General features: G+C 39.6%; 1 protein-coding gene across 8 annotated transcripts; it reads left to right on the top strand.

The window, feature by feature from the left end:
* On the top strand, positions 1–26,405 carry MATR3 (matrin 3). 8 transcript variants are annotated; one of them, XM_074155880.1, is made up of 15 exons: positions 1–89; positions 8,345–9,430; positions 13,958–14,019; positions 14,548–14,589; positions 14,824–14,927; positions 16,108–16,160; positions 16,637–16,762; positions 17,355–17,480; positions 17,666–17,836; positions 18,651–18,782; positions 19,803–19,846; positions 20,332–20,722; positions 22,346–22,739; positions 23,343–23,464; positions 25,098–26,394. In XM_074155880.1, exons 2-15 carry the CDS (start codon positions 8,540–8,542, stop codon positions 25,146–25,148), a joined length of 2,709 nt encoding a protein of 902 aa, XP_074011981.1. In that variant the 5' UTR covers positions 1–89; positions 8,345–8,539; the 3' UTR covers positions 25,149–26,394. The 8 variants fall into 8 exon arrangements, with proteins under 8 accessions (XP_074011981.1, XP_074011980.1, XP_074011985.1 ...); XM_074155879.1 differs by having other exon boundaries at positions 5–265; XM_074155884.1 differs by lacking the exon at positions 8,345–9,430 and having other exon boundaries at positions 7–89; positions 25,098–26,405.

Genomic DNA, 26,405 nt, shown 5'->3' with positions numbered 1-26,405 from the left:
ACACGGAGGGCGGGGAACGGGCGGCCGGCGGCGAGCCTAGCGGAGCGGCGGCGAACGGGACCGGGACGGAGCGGAGCGGCCGCCGCCGGGCACGTGAGCGGGCGGGCAGCGGGCGGGCGCGCTCTCGCGAGCCTCTTCCCTCAGCCCCCCCCCCTCCCGTCCCTCCCCTCTTCCCCCCACCCCCCCCCCACCCCGCCGCCGGGGCCGCAGCCGACGCTGAGGCAACGCCGCCGCCGCGCTCCTTTCCTTCCCGCCGGGCCCACAGGTAGGAGCGGCGCTGCGCCCGGCCCGCCGCCATGTTGGGAACCGGCGGAGGCCGCCGCTCCGTGAGGGGATGGGGGGGGTGGGGGGAGGCGCCCGTTAGGAACGGTGTGTGTGTCTGTGGGAACGGGCCTGGCGCATGCGGAGCGGCGGGCCCGGCCGGTGCCACGGACCGCCCGCAGCGCCAACCGGCGCCCCCGCCCGTCGCCCGGCGGTACTGCGGCCCGGGCCGTCCCGAACAAAGCCCCGCCGTGCTCCTCCGCCATGCCGGGCCGGCTGTCCCCTCCTGGCTGAGGGCGGGGAGAGGGGTCTCTGCTCGGTGTTTGAACACGTTAAACGTGTTTTATGCGGTGACCCCGGCGGGAACCACGCTTCGCCCGCCGGCTGAAACTTTACCGGGGCGCCCGGATAGCGCTTCTGGTGCCGGCTGAGGCCTCGGGGCCGGCATCTTTCCTCCTCAGACCCCAAAAACGGCCACTTGGAAGCCAAGCAGCATATCAGTAACGTGCGTGCCTTCCCCACGTCTCTGAAGGCCGTTAGTCTCAAAAACTGCTGGTCTTGACGTTTATCTGGCATTAAGAATTAATGAATCGAGCATTAAGAGTACCGACAGTGGAAGCATCCGTTTGACTCCTCTTTCTACTCAGTTTCACTTTCATATAATTTAGCCTGTGGTTACAAACCATGCTGCGGGGATTTATGATTTTTTTTTTTTTTCCCCCTTCCTGTGGTGGATTAATAACGTTTTTAATGTACGTATTTTGTTTCCAGAGTCAGAAGTAATGAGATATAAAATTCACCTATGCTGAAAATAAGCAAAAGTTTAAAAAAGAATTTTCTGGGAACCTGGAGAACTGCTTTGTTCTTATAAATGGAGCATTTATGCTGTAGAAAGAAAGCTGAAAAATCCCTTTTGTAAACGTGCAGCTTTTTTCCTTTCCACAAAACATACCTTTGGGGAAGAAAGTATCTGATACTGTTTTAAACAATTGAATAGTCTTTATTCTTTTTACTCAGCTTCAGATTCTTCAGGTTTTTTGAGCTGTCGGTGGAGTAGGTGGTTCTGCCTTCCTAGAGTAAGATAAGTAGGGAGCAACTCTTGTTGAACATCTAAGTCTCTTAAAACAAACAGTCTGTGTAGTTTTCCTGCCTCAGAAAAGGAAAAGAGAGCATTTTCTGGTACTTCTTTATAAAGGATCTGTTGATCCAGTGGTTTAATCTTCCTAAATCTTGAAACATGTTAATTCATTGGAAACTCTTAATATATTGAAATCATATATTATTTTTTCAAACTGGAGTGAAACGTATTAACATTTTTAACATATTACTGAGAAATTAGTGCAGTTCTGTCTTGAATTTCATCAAAAAGCACACACAATGATTCATTACTGAATTGCATACAATAATTAAATTGGAGTGGGGATGCTGGCACTTGAGCCTTTTACGTGTGTTTGCTCGGTGGTAATCCAATATCCATACTTTCATGTTGTACACTGGGTAAGGTGATGAAATCCGAGCAACAAATTCAAGAGTTTTAATTGTTTCCTAAGAGATTTAATTGATTCTGATGAGACTGGCAATGTCACAAACCTTTTTTTTTGTGTTTATTTGAGAGAAGCTATCGTAAGTTACTGTCTATTGAAAAATTTAGTTTCCAGTGTTTTGCATGTATCTAGGTGTTACACAAATCCCAGCGCTAAATGGTGGGAAGATTAACAGAGAGAAATTCCTAAATACATCCTTAAAATGTGAATATCCATGTTCCTAAAGGTAAAAACTAAAAACCAATTAAGGAGGAGGGAAGAAGAGTCCGTCTTTGAGGCTCCAAACTAAATTAAGGGTCGATGGTATTATGATCCATACAACTGAAATATGATTGCTGCCTGGTTTATTCAGGACTACACTTAAATAAAAATGCTCGTTAATTTGGTGGGAAATAAAGTAAATATGTCTGCTGCCCTTCTCTGTGACTCATAAACATCTCTGAATGTTTTAGTGAATGCAAAGATATTTTGTGATCTAATGCTTGATGGTGTTCTGGGTAGCTCAGCAAATCTGTGGGAGAAGCTGTTGTAAGTAAAGCTGCAAAGAAATTATTTCCATTTGGTTTATTTGTTAATTTTTGAGTGTATTTTTCTAGCCTCTGTGCTGCTCGCATTCTTCCTCAGTGCTCTGAGTCAACAAGTCTTGAAAACAAAAGCAAATACCTCACAATATTTCTGAACTAATTCAGTTTGCAAGTGTTTAAGTACCATATTGTGTAGTCATAACTTAAACAACAGAGGTTTTATTTTGAGCACTAAAACAGTCACACAGTCCCTTGATTCTTCTCTGTAGTTAGAATACATCTCTACAACCTCATGCAAGATTTCAGCTGGGAAAGAATGCGATTTTATCCCAGCTCTGGGAATGCCTGGAGGCAGACTTACATTCACTGATTAGTTGGAAGGCTTTTTAATCACTTACCAGAACAGAATACAGAAGTGTTCTGTTTTTTCTTTCCAAAAAAAAAAAAAGTGAAATTGGTTCTCTGTTATACTGATTAACTCCCTGATATGGTCTGTCTTTGGATCATTTTATGTATGACTTCTTTATATCTTAAAAATACTGGTATGTTCTGTGATCTTTGTCAAAGTTTTGGTGCCCGTGAGACTGTTCATCTCCACCACTGATGAGAAGGAACAACAATTGTCTCCTCACTTTGCCAAGTGCACCAACATGACTGGAGCTTCTGGGCTGATGAGATCCTACATCGTTCTGCAATGACTCTGTTTTTAGCAGACCCCTTCTGTTGAACTAAATCTTCACGGCTTCATGGAGTTTTTTATAGGTGCTGGAACCTGTGCGCTTCCTGCTTCTTGTAGAGCTGTAGCTCTGAAGGTAGTGACAAAGAGGGGACTTAGAAGTAGTAGGAAGGAGTGCATGGAAGGTAATCATAATGGCTGTTATTCTATACGTTCCTGGCCATTTCTATTTTCCCTTTCTAAAAATACAGTTTTTGCCTCCTTCAGCTCTTTCTGTACTGTTCCTTGGACGCTTTTTTCACTTCTGTTGTTTCTTTAAAGGAAGAAATGCACTTTTTTCCATGCATTTCACACAAAAAGAGGGATGCTTGAATTTAATAAATTACATAATGAGTGCAACTAGGAAGTCGACATCTTTTACAATGCTCTTTTCTGCATTCAAATGTTGAAAATTATGTAAGTTAATTAAGATTCTTAACTGCTAAACTAGTCATTTCAATTTCCCATTTATAACTAAGTCTTTTTGATACATAACACGTCTCTGTTCTGAAGCAATCTTCTGTTACAGTAACCTCAGATCTCAGATTATTATGTGCTCCTCTGATCAAGCAAGTCACTGAGATGAAGCCAAACATAATCCTAAAAAATGAAACTCTTCCAGTTGTTGTGCGAGGCCTGAAACAGATTGTCTAATCTGTGCGCAAAAAAAAGCGCATCCATCCAATGTGCCAGGTGCTGCTTGAGTTTTTGAGGTCACCACCTTTGAAGATCAGTTGAACAAGATGTTTTCTTGCATGTGAAACAGCAATATTAAATAACCACTCTGAATACTGGTCCCTGAACTGGGTGATAATCTGCATTTTTCTAAGGCTTCTAGACAGTTCCTCCTTGCCCTTTGGGAAGACAGTGGCCTTTTCTGTATTGTCCAAGTTGAAGTAATCCCATAGACTTCAAATCCATTGCACTCGGTCGTTCAGCAGCTAGATAACATCTGCTTCTTGTTTCCTTCCAAGTTCTTGTTTTCACTACCATTATTTCGGAGAGCAACGCAGGGACCTGTCTGTCTCTGAATTTGTCGCTTGGACTTCAAGATCTCTTCCCTCAGTCACCTTTTTTTGCTGCGATGCATCAGAGACAGACAGTTTTGCCAAGGAGCATGAGTTCTTCCGTAGTGGAATAGATTGCTGCAAAAGTGATTGCCGCACCGAGTGTCACGCGTAAGGGAGGAAGAAAAATCCATATATTTTTATCCCAAAAGCACGGACGATGGGTATGAAACTTTCTTTTAAACTTTTTTCCCCAGGGGTGTGCTGTGTTGAAAACTCTTGTGCTGTTACAAACTGGGGGTGTATTTTTCAGCTTGCAGATTATTTAATGTATTTATAATGGAGTTTATTTGATTAAATTCTATGTGTTTTGAATAATTTTGGGTTTGACATGAAAGTGAAACTGACTAGAAAGTGAAAACAGTTATTTTTAATTTTTGAGACTTTTCTATAAACAGTGCAAGAGGAATGTGTAACAGATGAGTTGTCTTAAGGACAGGATTAATATAAAAGCTATAATACGTACACACAGGTTAAAAAAACCTGAGTGGTAAAAGGAGTAGAGAACTACTTTCAGCCTATTGGTGTTGTATAAAAGGTATCTAGGGTTATCGTGTTCAGCATGATCAGTGTATCCCAAAAATGACTTAATTAAACTTTTCAGGAATGAAATTAATATTAATGTAGAGCTAGAGTTCTATAAATTTTATTGAGAAGAGTTAATAATCAGTTTTACACGAAAAGACAATCCTTCTGTAGTGTTTGAAAGTCAGCCTTGGTTTGGCCTTTATTTGGTAGCAGTGTATTCTGTAGGATTCAAATTTCTTATTTTGTTGTCGGCCTTTACAGAAAACTCTTTTGCAACTTGCAGATATAAAGTGTTTTTTCATTGTTCACACTTGTCTGGGAATCTATTTGACTTTCAACTTATTTCAAGGTTGCTTTACATTATATATTTTCAAATCCTAATATGGCCAAATTTCTGTCCGCAGATCTTAAAAATGTATATCTGAAAGCCTGTCTGTTTCCCAGAATAGCTGAAATTACACGGCGAACAATTAGCATAACACTTCCAACTCTGCTAAATCACGTCTGGATCTTTAGACAGCTTTGTTCAGTCCTACTCATCTTGTTGTGGTGACTCAGTTGATGGCACATGCGCTTCAAAGCTGGCACTGCTCCCTGGGAACCCGCCTCTATCAGATACTGCCGTGAAATCTTTCAGAAATGCTCAATGCAAGAACTGCCATCTTAAAAATCACATATTAAACCTGACCGTGTGGAAGATAAACATTCTTCGGTATGGTTTTTGGAGCTCTTCCCGCACCTTGTTTTGTTGCTGTCTTCATCTGGTCTTAAAAGAGCAGGGATGGTTAGGAGTAGAGTACAGCAGGGATTGCAGGGGGACGGGGATGTGATAAATAGGGATTTCTGAGGATAGCCCAAAACCTAGTTTTTGTTTAGTCGCTCCACTCTAATGCCTAATTAGGTGTAGGGCAGTTCACTGCCTAGCACAGCAACAGCCAACGTTATATTCCATCTTCATCATACGATTGTCTTTCTCACTCCATGCTTTTTTATAAGATTGTCCCTCTTTGTTTCTTTGTCTCTTTTTTTTTTTTTTTTTTCCTTTCCCATCTTTCCTGCTTTTATTTTTCTCTTTGCTTTTTCCCCTCTATGCGGGTTATGGTTACGCAAAACCTCCCTGTGCGTGGGGCGAGAGCGTGGTGTGCAGGCGGGTTCTCTGCAGCCCAGGGCCCTGCCAGACTGGGATCTGATGGGGTTTGTTCTCCCATAATCTCTCCAGAGCAGCAGACAATGAGCTGCCGATTGAAAACTGTGACAGGAGGATTAGTGAGCGTCTGTTCAAAGAGAAAGGGTAGGTTTGAAGAGTGGAGAACTTTCCTGATTTAGTGAAAACTTGAATAGTCCAGGTCCTTGCTTTAACAGCAGGACGCAGCGTGCCTTTCCCGGCCACATGGTTGTCTGCTGAACTGCTGCTGGGGCCAGGTCTGTAAAGGCCTCCGGAATACCTGATTTTATGAAGAACCTACTAAGTGCAGCTTCAAACACTTCTGTAAGTGTGTGAATGAACTAGAAGGAAATGTGTATGTAAAAGGGGAAGGATTAAGGATTAATTTGTAAAATTGTCATAAAATCCTTTAAAGATTTCTGAATGCATGTAAGATAAAACATGGTACTCAGGTGAGTGTTACTGTTTCTCTTGCGTTTGAACTTCAAGGGTCTTGCTTTTTACAATATAGTTCTTAAATGCTTTCTATCCAGGTTCTCCTTAGTGTGGCCAGCTTCTCCTGGATATGTCACCTGGAATTTGCCTTGTCTGCTCTCCCTATATCCTGGTTTTACTGTTTTCCTCTGAAGCTTTCTGCAGTGCTTTTCTGTCTTCTGCCTCAGATACTTTTAAACTTGTTTTTCATCCCCATGTTTCTCAATCTCTTACTCTTAACCAAATGTTACACAATTAAGCTTACTTTAAGTAACTCTAACATATGTGGATCTTAAAAGCACAGCTGAAATATGAGTTTAGATGTACTGATAACAGACTATGTAGCAAACTGTATAAAGCTGTTACTTTTTGGAGTTGTGTGGGTTTTGTGTGCTTTATGTATCTCTCGGAATCCATTATTTTTCTATATAAAAGCATAATTCTGCTACAGAGAAAGAAAACCCAAGGGCTTTTCAACTTGAAGTAGAAAAAAACTGGATGCTCTATTGAAAGAAGGCTGTGGATTGAGTAGGCAGTTGGGGTAGAGACGTGCTTGTAACCTTGATCTTTTTTCTTCTGTTCCCAGTACAGGAGAAACTGCCTTCTGCAGAACTGGTCTCTTCAAGGAAAAATCCTTGCTTTCATTTTGTCCTTCCCATTCCTCCCCAAACTTACCTGTTCTCTTAGAAGCTGATTTCATTTGGAGCTATACAATTTATGCCCGTTTCTTTTTTTTTTTTTAAGTGATTATGTGTTTTATGTGCATCTGAGCAGCAGTGCTGGGGAAGCAAAACTGCTCTGCAGAGATTGGGAAGGGCTTTACTGCATTGGGGATCCAAGAACAACATATTCCTGGTGGAATGTTTATACGTGTGTTGAATTAGTTGAAATGTTGTGTATCTATTCCAAGGCTGAAAGAGTATGGGGAGAAGTTTTACAGTTTATTTCTGCTCTGCACTAAAAAAAGTAATACATTTATGGAATGTATCCATTGCACCTTAAAATATACTGTGGATATTGATAGGCTGTTCAGTTAAAACTTCAAGGAAATACAGTTGAACCAAATATTTAAATAGGAGGTTAGTATTTTCATGAGTCACAGGGCAGATACCTGTCTCTTACGAGTGTTGTTTTAGGATCTTTAACTCCCACATGTGTCATGGTGTCAAAGTGCCAGCCCTGAAGAGGGAAGGAGCGTTTTGCTGGTAAGAGACGGGGACAGGGCTGTCCTGTAGGGCTGGTGGGGCGCAGTGCCATCTCCTGACTCACCCGCTGTCTCTTGCTGCAGGGGCAGGGTTTTCCTTGGGTCTCCCATCCCACCACGAAGCCTGACCTTGTTTAGCTGGAGGTCTGCCGGTACAGGCCGGTGTCACGGCTGGATGTAACACGCTAAAGAATCACTTCTAAGTGCTGCTACCTGTAAAACTGCAATTTGAGCAAGAGGTCTTGTTTACTTCCTGCAAAATTTAAAACTTATTTTTCTTGTTCACATCTGTCTTCACATCAGTAATTTGATTTTTTTTACTGCATAAAGATTGATTGTTATGTTTGGTCTTATTTACCAGATCTTACAGCAGAAACTTTTTGCCCAAACTTCAGTTACTTTTAACTTCCTTTTGTCCTGTTCTGTGGTGGTATAGGTTTCGTTTCCAAATATGTATCATATGCCAAAGTCATCTTGGATTCTATGGGCTTAAGTTTTTTGTGGTCTTCTCATAGACACTGTACAGTAAAGCAGGGTATAAACAAAACCAGTAACCAGAGATCGAGGCTTATATGCTAGTAAACTTTAGATGCTTTCAGACATCCCAAACTTCTGAAATTCACTTGTCTTCAGTATGAAAGTAGCTTTTTGTAGAAGAAGATTAGTGTGTATAGGAAACACGACTGTATTTTTATCTGAAATGATATATGTAGGTTCTGGGTACCTCTTGAATCTGTTACGTTATGTAATAAAAGCCTTGTAAGATTGAGATCTGCAATGTTTTTAGATCAACATGATGCATAAGTTTAAAACTGCATCTGTTTAAAGGGATTGATGACTAAAACTGCTTGTTTTTCTACAGAATTGTCTGGTGTTTCTCAGCTTGAAGAAGATCTGCAGTCATTATTGATCCTCTTTCTTGGCGTTACCGTTTTTGAAGTGAAGTTTGCCTAGCTTTCTAGTGTGAGCTCTCTTTTCAGCCATCTTAAAAACAAAAACAAAACACAGCACCAATTTTTTTTTTTGATCCCTAAAGTAGACAAGCTCTAGTTCTACAATGTCCAAGTCCTTCCAGCAGTCATCTCTGAGTAGGGATTCACAAGGTCATGGGCGTGACCTCTCTGCAGGAATAGGCCTTCTTGCTGCTGCTACCCAGTCTTTAAATATGCCAGCATCTCTTCGAAGGATGAACCAGGGTACTGCACGCCTTGCTAGCTTAATGAATCTTGGAATGAGTTCTTCATTGAACCAACAAGGATCTCATAGTGCACTGTCTTCTGGTAGTACCTCTTCCCATAATTTGCAGTCTATATTTAACATTGGAAGTAGAGGTCCGCTCCCTTTGTCTTCTCAGCACAGTGGAGATGCAGACCAGGCCACTAACATTTTGGCCAGCTTTGGTCTGTCTGCTAGAGACTTAGATGAACTGAGTCGCTATCCCGAGGACAAGATTACTCCTGAAAACTTGCCTCAGATCCTTCTACAACTTAAAAGGAGGAGAGCTGAAGAAGGTTATGGTAGAGATGGCAGATCATCCACACGGGAACCACCGTACAGAGTACCTAGGGATGATTGGGAAGAAAAAAGGCATTTTAGAAGAGATAGCTTTGATGATCGTGGTCCTAGTCTCAACCCAGTGGTTGACTATGACCATGGAAGTCGTTCTCAAGAATCTGGTTATTATGACAGAATGGATTATGAAGATGACAGATTAAGAGATGGAGAAAGGTGTAGGGATGAATCTTTTTATGGTGAGACTTCGCATAACTATCATAAATTTGACAGTGAGTATGACAGAATGGGTCGTGGTCCTGGTCCCGAGAGATCTCTCTTTGAGAAAAAGAGAGGTGCTCCTCCAAATAGCAATATTGAAGACTTCCATGGATTCTTACCGAAGGGTTATCCCCATCTGTGCTCTATATGTGATATGCCAGTTCATTCTAATAAGGTGAGTTATGCACCAGATACTTCTGTTTTCCTTTACGTTGTAGTATCTGTTCTGTTTTTACCTATTTCTTGTAATTATTTCTATGGCCTGGTTGCTTTTGAAATGATCTGAAAGTTGGTTTGAGAGTGAAAAAGGCACTTGGTTTATTTGCAAGGTAATTGTTAACAAACACTGTAAACCAGGGCTTTACATTAATGTATTTTGTTTGCCCCGATTGCTTAACTTCAAGTCAAACAGCTATCATCTACTGGGATATCTTATTTATATTTTACATCCACATGTTCTCTTAACCACAAACATCTGGCATTCAAGCAGTTTTGGGGTGGGGTTTTTTTTTTTGTTGTTGGTTTGGGATTTTTTTTTTCCGCAGTGTATCTACTGTGCTATTCGGGAAGCTAGTTTCAGCTCTCCTCCACATCTGTCTTGATTGCTGATTTATATGTAGTTAAGATGATTCTTGCACAGTTCTGCTTTTTCCCTGTCCAAAGGGAAAGAGTTAATGTAGAGCCCTGGCACTTATTTGCAAAAGTTTAAAAAAAAAAACAAAACAAAACCAAAAACCAACCACGTTTTAGATTAGCTCATTCTTGCCTTTTTAATTTCACTTTAACACTCTGTCTCATACTATGGCTGAAATTTGTCGTCATTTTTTCTCCTTTTTCACAACTTTCTTAGCCACTTCAGACTCACTTTTGATTGTCCCATGTTGCATCTATCCCTGTAGACTCTCGGAGTAATTGGTCTGCTGTGGCAGTGTCCCCCGCTCTGCCTTCCTCGTAGTGGTCTTTACTTGCCTCGCCGGTAGAGTGGATCTTCGGGTGGATTCGGTTCCCTCTTAGTTTATTCGCGAGAGTTCAGCTCTCTGCAAATGCGGCAGGTTACTCAAAAAGCCCTGGTTATTCAGACGTTATTTCCAGAGCCTTCTCACTTTCAGCTTTTTCCAATTATACTCATCTTGCTGTTTTTCAGTATACTAGGCAATTTAATTGGCTAATTGGCTAATGCAGTGCCCCTCTTGTCACAATTAGTGGCTAATTAGCTCGAAGGCCTTCAATTGAAAATATAATACATGCTATTACTGTAAAATTGATACAATGTGGAATTGCTGTTACTAACCGTTTCTTTACAGTTACCTCTCAAAGTGCTGCTTCTGTACATCTAATCTTACTGAAACAGGAGAATTATTCTGTCCCTGCAAGGAAATGATCAAACCGGTTGTAGAGCACACGCTGTACGACTCCAGCTGATCTGACAGTTTATGAACTTGTGTTGCCTTAATTACTTTTTTTTATATAAAAATAATCACAGTAATCCAGGTTTCTTGTCTCCTATATTTGACATTTATTTTCATAAAAGGTTTTAAGTGTTGCCAGTTTAGATGACATGCTCAGTTCTGTAAAATGACTTCATTTGGTTAGATTGAAAACATAGACTTCTGAGGCCCTTGAAGATGGCAACCAGTAATCCTGTAAGTAGGGTTCTTTTTAGCACTTTATTTTAAAGCTTCCTTTAAAGGTTCTTAGTTTGCTTTGGTACGAAGATCTATTGAAGGGATATCCAACACGAAATATCTTTCCAGGTATGAGAAATACAAAATTCTTTTGACAGCGTAACTTAAGAGGCTGACTTCTTCTGTGACATGTAAAACCATCTTTTTTTTTATCTTATTAGGAATACGCTTTGACTTAAACTGCTAGTACACCATAAAATATTTGAGATTGGATCTTCTGTTTCTTGAGACCCAAGTTTGGGCTTTGTTTCTAATTTCAGAAATCATGTCACCACAAGAATTTTTCTCTTTCTCTCCTTTTTTCCTCTGCTTTGCATACCTAACAGTTACAGAATTTCTTAATTTGTGTCTCCCACAAAATTGAATAAAGTAGAATTTAACTATTAAAGTAATCTGATCTGAACCAAAACTTAGGGAAAGCAGAAAGGGAATGCTTTTCTTAGCTGGGACAATGTAAACTTATTATTGCAGTATCAAACTTTCATTTTCCCCACCTCTAAAAAATATAGATGATTTTTTTAAAAGCGTATATAAAACACGCTGTATTTTAAGCCTGAGCAAGGGGTTAAACACCCTTAGTGTAAGTTAAGATGACAGACTAGTTCTCTCTTTTCTTCTCTTTTAGCCATATTCTTAATTGCTTCTTTAATTTGCTGTCTGTATATTTTAAGACCCAATTTGTTTTCTGTCTAATTGTGAAGTAAATTGTGCCCCGGTTTCCTTAGACTTTTTGTCACTCCTGATCCCTTTCTCAAGGAAGGAGTTGTTAGATGAGGAGGGCTTGTTTTCCCTGCCAAAGGAAAAGGCTGATGCAACGTGAGCAGATGAGTGTGGAGGTTAAACACTGGAAATGGTGGTACATCTCAAAGGGAAAACACGGCCCTGGCCCTAATAGAGGGCTCTCTAAAATTAGGTTCTTAAGTTTGGCCTAATTTTCTGAAGGGCAGTGCATCCTCTTGCCTGCGTCGATTGAGGCAAAAGGTAATCTGAGTTTTAAGAAACTCGGTTCATATTCTCTCCATCTTAACTTTGGGGGTTCACGATAATTCATGTCTTTAAATACCTAGTGCCCTGAAACATAAGGGAGTGATGCTCAGCCTGGATAGAGGCAGGGAGTCAAGGGATGTCCACATATTTAATATTAATAATGTAGGTCAACCATTGTGGTTCTGAAAACTTTCCCTGGCAAAAAAAAATCCTAAGTTATATATTAGATCTCCCGCTTTTGCCAATTTAAAAGCATTTGAAGTATAATGAGAATTAAATCTCCCAAACTTTGGCTCTGGTTTGCAGATAATGTCTATTTCAGTTTATAATAATTTTAAATTACATGTTAAGACAGCTTCAAAGCATGGTATATCTACAGAATCAGCCACCAATTTAGAGATTGTGCACCCAAATTTAGAGGGTGTTTTAGTTTTTGAAGGACTATTTTTCTATAGTACAGTACTAAAACTTGTTAGCAAGTTTTAAACTGAAGAAGCTTTGTTCTTAAGTATTGAATGTTTTGTAGATAGGTAGGTTTGCTTGGGGTTTTTCCATCCTAATTGCCAGTGTATTTATTAATTTATAGTTGCAGAGCCTACATCTTGTGCTGTTAACAAGTAAAATGAGAGCACCACTTTTTCATATTTGTGATAAAATGAATGAAGGTTTCATCTTGCTCCACGTTGTATTCTGCGTCTCGTGGAGTGATATTGTAATGTAGCTTAACAACAGTACTTTATGGGAGACTTTAAATCCAGGTTTTTCTCCTTTGTGGAAAGGGCACCCTAGGCATTTAGGATATGGAAACACAACAGTGAGCCTCAGGAGGGTTCTTGGGGGATGAAGAAGGGTGGTGGAAACTGAAAATCAGGAAGGATGAGGGATTAAGAAAAATTATTTGTGGGTGCTGAGCAGAAATATGTGTTTAAGAAGAGACAAAACAGCCTCTGCAGTACACGTGTTCTCAGCTGAACATAGCTGGTAAGAGGAAACCTTCAGTTGTTAAACTGCCCCCGAAGATCTATTAATTACTCTCCCTTTCATTTCTAATTTGCCCCATGTGTCTCTGCTGATGCCTTTGCTTAGTGAGGAGCAGCAGAGTGGAAATCAGGCTGCGGCTCACAGGGTGCAGCAGTGACACTTCAGTTCTGTCAGTTTATAAATGCAAATACAGCACAAACTATCACTGTTGCTTGTGAGGACGTAAGGGTATGGAGATCAGGCACTCCAGACTTCAATAAAGGAGGAGTCCCCCTGCCTTCTCCCCCCTTGAAATTAGTAACTCCCTTCATAATCAACATAATCTGCAGAGACAAAGTAGAAAGCCCTCACTCCTTGCTAGTGCTAAAGCCAGAACCAGAATTAACCAGTTTAATTCCATTATTCCTCCTTTGTACCATCTTGATTTAGATCTCCTTTTTTTTTTTGCTTGATTATTCCCTACAAATGGTCATATTTTTAAATGTTACCTGTATAGTAGTTTGTCCTAGCTATGCACCTTTCATTGCTTTTAGTCTTTCCTTTCTGAATTCCTTGCAATTTCTTGGCTTCTTTATGGGTCTAAAAACTTGCATGTTTCACTGAATTTCACTGAATTCAGTGTTCATGCGAATTAGTTCGCATTAATCTTTAAAAGTCTGAGGAACGAAGCAGAGAGAGTAGAGGAAATTCTAAAATTAATGAAGGGGGGGGAAATATATATCTCAGGATCCAATGCTAAAAATGGCGATTGCAGTGCTAGGCGTGTGTGCTGCAGTGATCCCCAGGGAGCTTTGCGCCTTGGAGGCAGGATCAGGCCCGTAGATGGCAAGACATTTTTCATCAGACACCTTTTCACCCAGGTCAGGCGTTTAGAGGTCGGTCCGATTTCAGTGTCTCTTCAAAGCTCTTACAAAAAGATTTTTGCTATCTGTGTGTGAGTCTTCGATACTTCAGCGTAGAAGAGAAGATACTGCGCTATACAACATTATTTTGTTAAAAATGGCTTGCCGTGTGTGGCTGTTAACTTTTAATTATTTACTTTGCTGCAGGAGTGGAACCATCATATCAATGGAGCGACTCACAGCCGTCGTTGTCAGCTGCTGCTTGAAATGTATGGATTTGAAGTACAGTAAATGTTCTTGTGGCATGAGGGCTTGTACAACCAAAGAGTGGTCAGCGGCGTGGCACGAAGTGGGTTTAGAAACACACTGTGTCCTGTGGGGAAGAAAAACAAGTAACTTAATAGAGGATCTTCAGGACAGAAAAAAGGGATCTCAGTTCATACACTTGAATCCTACTGATCTATATGTAATATTTTGAAGAGTTGGATATTAAGAGTTGAGAATCTATTGTAGTTCTTTTTACTACTCACTTATACCAACTTTAAATTTTTGTTCTAAAATAAACCGTGCAATGTCTATTATAAATTGGCAGGAGTTACATGTAGTATAGGAAGTTTCTCATTAATAATAGCACTCCTGTCAATAGATAACGCTCATGGCTCTAGCGGGCAGTGTTACATGTTAGGCTGTGTTTTATCGATGTAACATGTAAGGGTTTTGTTGCTTGTATGAGAACTATTATGTAGGTAGAGAAGATTGTGTTTTCTTACCTGTTTTTGTTTGTTGTTTCTTTTAAGATACCCAGAATGGAATCCTGACAGTGATTCAGGACATGGAATGTGAGTAGTAATGAATTTTAAAGTACTTGTAATTTTTACTGGAGGCAGAGGGTGTTCTTAACATTTTATATGAAACAACAAACCTCCTTCAAATGGGTACCTCCTTTTGTCTTCTACTTGCTGAAGAGCAGCAGTGACAGTAGCGAAAGTTGGCTCCTCCTTATATGCTCTGCAGAAATTAGGGGTTTTTTTTAAGAATGAAAACTTCACTTTTTTTTGTTTCTTTCTTTCTAGGGGTGATCCCTTTATGTTGCAGCAATCCACAAACCCTGCACCAGGGATTCTGGGACCACCACCACCTCCGTTCCACCTTGGAGGACCTCCAGTTGGGCCAAGAGGTAACATCAACAAGCACCTGCTTGTACAAGGCTTAAATTCTTCGTTTATTTATTTTAACTTTATTACCAGTGGTTTAGAACAACAAAACACTCACTTTTCTGAGCAGTGGAACTGAAATACTTTAGTCCCTCCCCAGCCAGAGGCTGGTACTCGCATCCCACCCTTTCACCTTTCTGCCAGCTGCATTATTATGGCTGTTTTCTTAATTGTGTTTAATCTACACATGTTCTGGACTTGGATTTTTTTTTTTTTTCCTGTCTAGAAGGTTTTTTTTTTATCTGTCTTCTGATTAGATATATGTTGGTGGGGTTGTCTTTTTTTTTTTTTTTAAACTTGCAAGAGTTCAATGTCCCAAGTGTTTTTTCCCCCTAAATTTCAAATTAATTTGAAAAATAGATTTGAATATAAAGTGAGAAATAAGAAGATGATGATGATGCAAGCCTCTTCTTCGCAGGAAGACAGGCTGAGAATCAGGTCCTTGCCTGAAGTTGTTGCTTCCTACCTTTTAAATAGTTTGAGTGACTAAAAAAACTAGTTAATGTACCTTGGTACCCTGACAGAGTACAAGGATTTCAGACACTTTAAAGGGAATTTTAAATGATAGGTGCATTAATACTTAATTTCACTGAAATAATACTGTTAATTTTTCAAAACATCTCAGACTTGACTTTGAGCCAAACTATCTGAAAGGATTTTTTTCAGATGTTTCCTGGTGAAATGGGCAATATGATAGAATTGGTGGTGTTCTAGAACCAAAACCAGGAGTCTTTTTTCCACACCTAAAACCTCAATTGTAAAAAGTGTATCTTAGTTAAAGAGATCTCACGTGTTTTGTGTAGGGAGACATTTTGCTGTAGCTTAGTCTAAAACAGGAGAGATTTTTTTCAGTGGTCTTTACTTATTCTCTGCTGTTTCTGCACATCAGTAAATGCAGCTCTCTCTCTAATGTTAAACTGAACAGAATGATCACAAAGGAGGACCTCAGGTTACAAGAGCTCTGAAATAAACAAATTAACAGCCTTTTCAGACTGTAATGAAATAATTAGTTTTTAAAACTTGATGTCATTCTGGTTTACCATTACAAGTGCCTCATGTCTCTTAAGAACTTGAGAAGAGACACGTTAATACCAGTCTCACAGATTGAACTAAGCTTGCTCATTCTTTGAATTTTTTTTAAAGGAGCTGGAAATGGAAACATGCAAGGACCGAGACACATGCAAAAGGGCAGAGTGGTTAGTATTAAAAATATATTGTTTTTCTTTTTAAAAAAAGGCACAATTTTATGTTACATGCTTTTTGTTTGCTTTCATAAGATTTTTTTTTTTTTAAATGAATGGAATGTTTTTAGAAGTGAGACTTTGGGATTTATTTCTTTGGAAATACTGTAGTCATTGTGCCAGGTACTCTACAAAATCTGTGTTCCAAAACTGTACAGACCCTATTTAAACCTCATCTTACAATGCAGCTGTGGGACGTGAATATACAGAAAGGCAGCTTTGGCTGGGCTGGCATCTTCCTCTGGAAATCTCTGACAGGATTTCTGTGCTCATCTTGGTTTGGTTACTACCGAAAAATTCAAAATTCGAATTAAAAAATAAAATAAAAGGAAAAGATAAAAGTAGAGCAGAGCCTTGACAACCTTTCTTTTTAGCTTAGGCGATACACCATTTTTATTTCATGTTATGTACGTGTGCTTTGTCTTCAACAGGAAACAAGCAGAGTTGTTCACATCATGGATTTCCAGAGGGGAAAGAACTTGAGGTATCAGCTGCTTCAGCTTGTTGAACCATTTGGAATAATCACAAACCACCTGATTCTCAACAAAATCAATGAGGTAAGATGAGGCCCTTTAGTCTTGCTGTTGGCCCTGCTCCGTGTCTTTACTGTGCTTAGTCTTTGCCCAGGTACCAAGCAGGATCACACACGTGTCACTAAGGTCACACGTGTGACAGGAAGAGTGACTAGAATCATAGATCTTTCCAGAAATGCTGTAGTGCTGCTTTTTAACTTCAATATTTTTTTAAATATTCTTCTTTTTGGTTGTTCATAGCTTTCTCGAAAGCACACTTCGCTTGCGAATTCTGTTCTTGTTTAATATTCCATTAAAATTTATTTGCTCTTAGTTTGTATTACATAGTCCCATATCTTGAAGTGTGGGAAAGGCCAGCATCATAGAAGAGAAAAAGCAGGAAGCAATTGAATGTTCCGAATCCAAATCTAGGTGGAATGGAAATAAACCAAATAGTTCTGTTTGTGCACCTAAATAAAGTACGTAGAATCCATGCCAAGTTCTGCAGGTCAGCTAATGTTGGAACCAAAAGGCAGTTTTCATTTTTGATGCAGCTATTTTTTACAGGAAAACCAGTAAGAGCTTGAGATTTTAAAGGAAAATCCTAAGCACTTAACTTATTTTTATATGATTTCAGGCATTTATCGAAATGTCAACCACGGAGGATGCCCAGGCTGCAGTGGAATATTACTCCACAACACCCGCCCTGGTGTTTGGCAAACCAGTCAGAGTCCACTTGTCACAGAAATACAAACGAATAAAGGTAAAACACTTCTGCTTTTTTATCATTGCCTTATCTTAATCTGGGTCAGTCAGTGTTATGAGGCCATTGTATTTAAGTTGTTCTTAACTGAAGTACGTCACGACTGTATCAACGTAATCAAGTGACAGTCACCAGAGTGTATTTTATGCACTTGGAAAAAAAATTCCATTCCCTCGTAATTTTAGAAACCTGAGGGTAAACCTGACCAAAAAACGGAGCCACCGAAACCAGAGCTTGGTCGTGTGATTCACCTCAGCAATTTGCCTCACTCGGGATACTCTGACAACGCCGTTCTAAAGCTGGCCGAGCCGTATGGAAAAATTAAGAACTACATACTCATGAGAATGAAGAGCCAGGTAACTGACTGCGGGCATGGACACGTGTGGAGATGTGAAACTAAGGGGGTTTTTAACGGGGAAGAGATGATGGGCCTTGAGTTGGGCTTTGTGCTGTAGCATAGACGTGGACATGACACGGGGAGGATGTAGGGGGTGGTTCTCTTTCTAGCTCACTGCCAAATGTTGCTGTAATGGGAGCTGCGATAGGGGAAAAGAACAGGCCTCAGCTGTGAAGAAGGTATATTTAGCATCAAGGCTTAATTTTTTTTGTTACATAGATCTCTAGGAGTCTTGGAACTTTTTTTTTTTAACGGCTGAAACAGCATTACCTATGAAACATTAACAAATACACTCCACTATTACACATTTCCTTCATTTACCCTTTATTTTTCATTCTTTAAAACTAAACAAAAGCAGTCCTGTGGCTCTTAAAAAATAAAAATATTTGAAGATAGTGTGTTGCATGTGTATAATAAAATGCTTTGGATGTGCACGATTTCTATACATACGCGGGAGTTTAAAGTATTTAGTTGTAATTTTTTTTTTCAGCTTTGCTGTCCCAGTTTGTTCCTCCCTGGAGTTAAATAGGAAATTCCAGCACTTTTTCTGAGAGACGAGTGCCTGAATTCCCTAATGCCACACTTGTGGAATGAAAAATTCCTAGAGTCTATTGCATGACCCCTAGGAAGTCCTCCCTACCCTTATTTCACTGGAAGAATAAAATCCCATAACTTTGTTTCAGCATTTGGAAGCGCTGTGTTTTAAGCTTAAATGGCTTTGTAAAAGTGTTGTGTATTTCGTTGTGGTTTTTAACATGTTTCAATCTTTTCAGGCTTTCATTGAGATGGAGACCAGAGAAGATGCTTTAGCTATGGTTGAGCATTGTGCCAACAAAGCGCTTTGGTTCCAAGGCAGGTGTGTGAAAGTGGATTTATCTGAAAAATACAAGAAACTGGTGTTAAGGGTAAGTAGTGGGGGTTTTTTTAATTGTAGTTAAAGGTGTGAAGTATAAGACGGGTATCATTTAGTGAGGTTTAAGTGCTGCAATTCAGTATATTCTGGCTACTTAAGTTCATTTATTAACGGTTAGGAGGCCTAGAACAAAATAAAAGAATTTTCCTTTCAGATTAAACAAAAATCAAACTACTAGAATTCAGCTTATGGAGTAATTGGTGTAGATTTTAATTAAAATTTCTCCATTTAGAATGTCCTGTAATGTGGGGGTGTTTTATCTATTTTTAAGAATAAGCTTTGTCAAATTTATGATGTAACCGCACCTTTGCATGTGCAGTTCGTATCAAGGAGGGAAGGGTTGTCTGATAGCTTTATTAATTTTTTTTTTAAATATAAGACCAGGCTAATGCTCCTGAAAAACAGGAGAAATCTGAACTGTCGAGCTGCCTCTCAAAAACATAAGCTTTCTGTTGTGGACTATAAGAAATCTCACTATTGCACATGATCATGCACCAAAACCAAACATTTTGTGATAAATTCAAACACTTAACCAATCTATTGAATAGTTTGCCATGTCACTACCATACAAGTGGAATTTCCTAGTCAGTAACTCCTAAATAAGTGAAGTGTCTTCACTTAAAAGATTTCCATGTAGCCCACTACTAATTATCAGGAAAAGAGTATAGATTGATTTGTGCTGTTGCCTGCACTGCGCTGTATTGGTTTAGAAACAGAAGAGAAATTGTATATGACTTTTCTGGAGCAGAGGATAATCCTATTTTTTTTGTATTGAATAACTGGTAATTGCTTTGAATAAAGACATGGGATTTCTAGGTTGGTAATGTCCTGTCTAACATAATAGCAGTTTATTAATTGGTTGGTGGGCATGGAAAGAGAGTACCTGTGGATTAGCGTAATTGGAAGCACTTGGCTGGATTGTGCTGCCTGCTCTGAATTAATGCTGCAACACTTGCAGAAATAGCACTCTGCTGTGACTTACCATTTTTTTTTTTTTTAAATTTTATTTTAGATTCCAAACAAAGGAGTTGAACTGCTGAAGAAGGATAAAACTAGGTAATTTCCTCTTGCTAAAGCATAATGTTGTTTAAAAGAAATATGGAAATATTAATAAAATACCTTATCCAGAGTATAGGAATTATCCAAAAAGAAGTTGGGCAAGCTCTGAGATCAAACTGATGTTTGTTGTGCCCTGAGATCAGCTGTTCCTAATACACTACCTGCCCTCTTCCTCTAATGATGGAGGCTTCACAGCCTCCTCGGGTTCCTCAGGAAATCTTTTCCAGTCCTTAATTAGCCTTGCCTTCCTGCAATTTAAACCCCCTGGCAGTTGGCCTTGCTTGCAAGGACGCTTCCTCCTTGCAGCAGCCTTTTGTGTATTTTAAGAATGGTATCCTTCAAGGTTTCCCTCAGCCTTCCCTTTTCTGAACTAAAACACAATGTTTTTCAGGCTTGTCTAGAAAAATATAACTTACCTTTCGGGTTTTAGTCATTTCTGGCCTCCCTTCAGGTTTACAAGCAGGTATTCTTTGTTCTTACAGAAAGAGAACGTACTCTCCAGACAGCAAAGACTCTCCAAGCGATAAGAAGTCTAAGCCGGATGCTGCTCAGAAACCTGAAAGCAGCGGCGCAGAAGATAAAGTGAAAGAGGAGAAACAAGAGGATGCTGCTGAGCCATCGGGTGTTAAAAGCGGTGAACAGGCAGACCAAGACGAGCCCAGTTTACTCCTGGAATCCGAAGACGAGCTGCTGGTGGATGAGGAGGAAGCAGCAGCGCTGTTAGAAAGCGGCAGCTCGGCAGGAGACGATGCAGACGTTGCCAATTTAGCCGATGTGACTACTGAAGAAAAAAAGGACACGACTGATGAAGTGGCCGTAAAACCCGAGGGGAATGTTGTGGCCAATCCAGCAGCAAAGAAAAAGCTTAAAAAGGTAATTATATAGCAAGGTATCCGAGTGTGGAAAACCCTGTTGAAAAATAGCACCCCACAACACGTTCTATTTCAGAGCTTTGTCTGTGGGTCTGTACAACATGTGCCTGACACACCTCTCTGAAGAGAAACAGGCGTTAACGCTCCTGGGAAGGAACTGGAAGGTTCCATGGGATGCAACTTGCAACTGGAATCAGTTATAAATCACTCTCTCTGTTCTGACAGAACCTGTGAACTTATGGGCTTCTACCCACGTCGCTTCCTGGGGTTTTACTTGCCTTTCTCTTCGCCCTTTTTTTGATTCATTCTAAGCATCCAGGAGCTGTTTTCTCCTGAGCAGTTTCCCGTGAGACTGGCTGGAGTTTCTCTTTTGAGCACAGAGCAGAGCAATGATATTAAAGCATTATTAATTTGGGACTTGAGGCTAAGGTTAGTCTTGGACAAAATTGTATGTACATCCTCCTGCTTAGCCAGAAAGGTTGGTAAGTCCAGTTGCAGTTTGCCAAGGCCCATTCCAAGTGGTGGGGGGAAAAAAAAATAATAAATTAGTCTCCAGGTGTCCTCAGTCATAGGGTACTTGCTGTGAATTTCCTTTTTCTCACCAGATGATCCCACACTCATGGTTTTTTATGTCCTACCAGCTGCTTTTGTAATCATACTCAGTTATGTGGAGTCCTAGTAACTATTGCCTTGGAATGTTGTTTTGCAAAAAAAAAAAAAAGTAAGGCATGTTCCTTATTCTTAATGAACGAGGTGTGCGTGTTTTTCAGTTTTGGGGGGTCCTTCTCTCAGGAAGCTGGTTACGTGGCATTGGGATGAACACTGCCTGTGCAAACGGCAGGGACTGCCTTTGATTCCGTGGGTATCAGTTATGATAAACTGCCTCAACCCCCAAACTTGCTTCCTTGGAGACCTGCGCCCTTAGAGCACAGAGGTGAAGCTGACGCTGTTTGGGTACCACTCTTTCAAGAAAAAATCAGAATTCGGACATTCACTGTCTTTTAATGAAGCTGGATTTTGAAAGGCTTCCACAGTTTTGGTGGTTGGTGCTTTTTGGGTTGGTTTTTTGTTTGTTTTTGTAATGTAGAAGCGTCAAGCTTTCCACTGGTTGAAAGAGTTCTTTAACTGTTTTAAAAAATTAACTTTCATACACTATTACTGGACAGTGTTTCTGGTAAGGTTTTACCTTTTATACAGGCAGGAATTTGAGGATTTTGTGGGACTGTCTCAAATAGAAACAAAACTTGTGCATTCCAAACTGACCTCTGCTTAAAACACTCATGGTAGAAGGACTTTCAAACTTAAGAATAGAGCAAAAAGATACTGAAGTTCTCAAGTTGAAGGTCACATGTTGATATGATAAAACTGTGGAGCCTCACGGTGCCAAAAAATATATATTTTGAAATTAAACACTTGATTCTGGGACAGTGGAATATATTTAAGAGTTTGTTACACTTTTGTCTGCTTGAGTAACGTTTTGAATGAGTGAGGTAGGTCTTGAAGGAAGAATTAGAGCATTTTTCCAGGGAATTTGGAGAAGATGCTTCTCTTCTGAAACTTAAGACGGTTTGAGGGGAAACATTTTAAGAATTAAGCTGACATAAGGAAATCATTTTCTCAACAGCGATACGTGGGTGGCTTTCCGCGGAGCATGGAAGGTTTTGTCACTCTAGATGAGGTTGGTGACGAAGAAGACTCGGATCATCAAAAACTCCGCAAGTCGGGTTTGGCAGTAAAATCTGCTGGCAAAAACGATGATAGTTTGGCAGAAATCAAGGTAGACAAGATTGAGGAGCCAGAGCAGGAAAATGAAACGTTAGAAAATGGAACCAAAACCGAAGACAATTCGAAGGCTGAAACTGCTGAAGCTTCCGATACCACAACAGCACAGGATCCTGAGAAAAATGCTCATGAAAATACAGACACCCAAGATGAGCAGGAGACAAAGAGCATCCAAGAGAAGTCTCTTGTTCCTGACGAGTTTCGGATTGGGCCGTACCAGCCAAACGTTCCTGTTGGTAAGGCCGTTTCCGTTTCTTTTCCGAATCTCTCTCTGTGCCTTGCGGTAGCATTTCTCATTTCATTTGAATTTCATTTCTGGCAATGCGTTGCCTCTGAGCCTTTCATTTTAGGGCTTTTCCCCTCTCTCCTCCCCTTCTTCACTCCTCCCCTGACCCTGTAGTATTTTCTTTCTTTTTTTTTCCCCTTCTTTTCATACAGTTCTCCATAACACTTTCCTTAGGTAGAAATTAAATTGGAAGAGGTATATTTTAGCGACACAAATTCAATTAATAGCATAAATCACAGTAGCGGTAATAGTTTAGATTCATACTAAATACTCAGAACCTGATCACAGAACCTTGTTAGTTCTTTTGAAGGAACCAATAAAATGGACCCTTAATCTGAAAGTTTTATTTTAAATTAAAAAAAAAAAAAAGCTTGCACATAGTTATTACTAGGCCCCGGCTTGACTAAACTAAAACAAGGGCTTTTAAAGATAAAGCAGCTTTTAATGTAAAGTGAATTAATGGTTTTAAGATTTAGCTGAAATGACATATGACATTAAAAGAAATGATGTAGAGTAGATCTCTTAGTTTATTTTGTGGTGTTTACTTCTCTAGGTGTGAATTATGTGGTACCCAAAACAGGGTTTTATTGCAAATTGTGTTCCCTGTTCTACACAAATGAAGATGTTGCAAAAAAGACCCATTGCAGCAGCCTTCCTCATTATCAAAAGTTGAAGGTAAGGCAAAAACTTGTTCATTTTAAATGGCGTGATTCTTTCCTGGGGAATAGACCTGAACGAGACTGGACTGAGGAGGAAAAAAAAAGAAAAAAAAAAAAAAAAGAGAAGCTTTCAGGTAGTGGAAATTGGCTTATTCTCTAACTTTTAACTCGAGCTAGACCTCTCCAAAACTTCATCTTATGAAAATAACATGCAGGATATGCTTTTTTAAGATGGCTCCAGTATTTTTTTTTTGGTAAATTTGGATTAAAGAACGTGTTCCGATTGGAGTAAAAGCCAGGCTTAGTTAGTAGGGGTGCAGAGTGCAACTCAAATCCCTTCCCATTGTCCTTTTGAGAGCGTTTTTAACCATCAACAGAGCTTAAGCCTAATTTTTTTTATATATTTTGGAAAAAAGAAAGATCTGTATTTGCAACTTCTGATTTTGTGAGCATGTTTTACAATTTCTAATTGGCTTAGGTATCACATGATTGCATGGCATGAACGATAAACGCTGCTGCTCTATCTTTGTGCGCTGTGAGCTGCTTTTAAATATCACCTCCCAGAAAGGGAAATCCGAAAGGGAATTTGACTAATAATAGCAATAATAATGTAGTGTTCACATACGTTGATTTCATACCAGTCGATTATTGAAATTGAAAACAAACCCTGCGGGTTCCGTAGAAAAAGAAGGTGGTGGCACCTCTGACTCGAAATGTTTGCTTTCTCCCTTGCAGTGATAGGGAACCCCAAATAGATACAGGGCCCTGGAAGGCAGACGGCAGAAATAAATGTCACAAAAGTGAACACCATTATCAAGGAGTAGATCAGAAAATAATCAATTCCCACGCAGAGTCTTGTAGTGAGAAAAACCCACCTCATTCATCACCCATAGCTTTTTTTTTTTCCCTTTTTTTTTTTCCATTGAGGTACCTGATTATGGGACTTGAAAGGCTTGCTGCAAAAGGGGAAGTGGGGGAAATAATCCCAGTTTATTAACTTTATCGCTTACTTAAATGAAACGTGGTTTGATTTGCTTTTCCATGGCACAAATGACTAGTGAGCTGCTCTTGAATGATTTTTGCTACATTGACGTGGTTTTAGAATTGGGGAAGGAAGGGGGAAACGGAGCTTTTGTTTCACAACGGCGAGGCCCTTCTCTAGCTGGGGTTTCATTCACTTGGAGAGCAAGAAGTGTAAACAAATTGATGAAATTTGGTAGCAATAATAATTTATCTAAGTGATAAATTTCCTCAGACTGCTAAAATAAGGAGGGGGGATGTTTTTTCCATGGCTTTAGAAATGGCAAGTTCTGACCAGGTAAGTGGCACGGTTGCTGTTACAAGTCTGTGACAAAATGGACAGTAATTCTCTTGCCTTCCCAGCAAGCCATTAATGGCAGGGCCAGGGAAACGCTTGCTGGGGCCACCATCTGGTCTTTACTGGTGGCGAGCTCTGTGTTTGGTGACACGATGATAACGTGGAGTATTCCTCCCCTTCAGAACAGAGAAGAGCTGGTTTTGTTAGTTATCACCTTTAGCCAATATTCACAGATCTTTACAACTTAAAAATTGCATTTGTTTGTGTTATTGGTGTTGTGACTGCGAGAAGGTTTAAATACATCCCAAGTGTGGCTGTTTTCTTTTAACAGAAAATTCTGGATAAAATGGCAGAAGACCACAGGCAAAAAAAAGAAGCTTAAGAGGAAGGAAGGATGGATGTAAGGAAAAAAACAGCAGCTTTGTTTTTAATGTTAATCTTTTTTAAAAAAGCAGTACAAGTAGTAGCCGGAAATACTGCGTTCTTTTTTGTTTTAGTGAAATACAGTAGGCATTATAGGTCTGTTCATGTGTTAAATGTTGTAGCAAAAAGCATATGCAGTTAAGTTAATGACAAAAATTTGTTCTTAATGTGAGAATGGCAACAAGTGTTTTGTTTTGACACTTCAAGCTATTGAAAAAAAAAATAATCTTGCACCCTTGCGGAAAGCTCATTGATGGGAAGAAAACTTCATTTAAGTGAAATTTCCTATTTTCAAGCTTTAGAAATTGTCTTTCAATTCCGTTCTCAATAAAAAATAAAAAGTAACACTGTATTTTTTATTTTATCTAGAACATTCCGTATTTCAGTCTGAGCCTAGCAGGTATTTAATTTGGAGCGTAGGGCTGTCATTGCATTTCACTTTTGCAAAGCCTTGAAATGTAAGTTGCATTTTTAAATGTTGAATTGCAGTTTCTTTTAACGTCATTGCTGTTATATAGCAAATAGGAGAAGTAGTGACTAGTCAGCTTTACAACTTCGTGATCTATTTTTTTTCCTAAGCTCTTGATAGACTTTCCTATTCAGCTATTCCCTGTATTTTTAGTGAAAAGTAAATGCCCATTCTCCTCTGACCAGTATTATTTCCTTGAGCTCTTCCTGCTTTTACTTGAATCTCGTAGCTGTCGTACATCTCTAGTATATTCAAAAGCAGCATTGGAGTCCTGAAATGTAAAAAGGTATCTTTATATTCTTCACATGTAATTTTTTCATACCTGCATTTTAAAAACCTGTTTTTGTTAAAATCTGGTTTTGTCAAGAATCTTTAGAACTGTGTTCTTAATGTACCTGCACATGTGAGATGTGAACAGGAATTTGCATGTGTAACCTGTGTTTATCTGTAGTTTTTTGTTATTTACTGCTTATTTGTGAATTCAGGTTACTAAAGTGACTTACCAATAAACAAAGCTAGGCAACAGTAATTTGTGATAGCTGTTTGGCATGTTAACTGCTGTGTCTGCTGAACTCTTTACTCCCCTGTCCGTGATACACCACCACCACCCGCCCCACCCGAACCCCACTTCTCTTTACAATTTGCATGCTTTAGTTAACATCTGTGATTTAGCAGCTTAATCCATAACTTTTCTTTCTCTTTGTTTCCAAACAAATTAAAATATCACTTGTTAAAACACTGGTAGGT

The sequence above is a fragment of the Numenius arquata genome, chromosome 11, assembly GCF_964106895.1.
Source record: "Numenius arquata chromosome 11, bNumArq3.hap1.1, whole genome shotgun sequence".
Classification (NCBI taxonomy): Eukaryota; Metazoa; Chordata; class Aves; order Charadriiformes; family Scolopacidae; genus Numenius; species Numenius arquata.
The sequence above is the reverse complement of the archived record's forward strand: the minus strand, read 5'-3'. Positions and strand labels throughout refer to the sequence as shown.

What these genes read in the sequence shown, in the direction of transcription:
- MATR3 (XM_074155876.1), top strand. Translation starts at nt 8,540, where the DNA reads ATGTCCAAGTCCTTCCAGCAGTCATCTCTGAGTAGGGATTCACAAGGT. An exon ending in TGTCAGCTGCTGCTTGAAAT is followed by an intron (nt 14,020 to 14,547) that starts GTATGGATTTGA and finishes GTTTCTTTTAAG; the next exon opens with ATACCCAGAATGGAATCCTG. An exon ending in CTGAAGAAGGATAAAACTAG is followed by an intron (nt 19,847 to 20,331) that starts GTAATTTCCTCT and finishes TTGTTCTTACAG; the next exon opens with AAAGAGAACGTACTCTCCAG.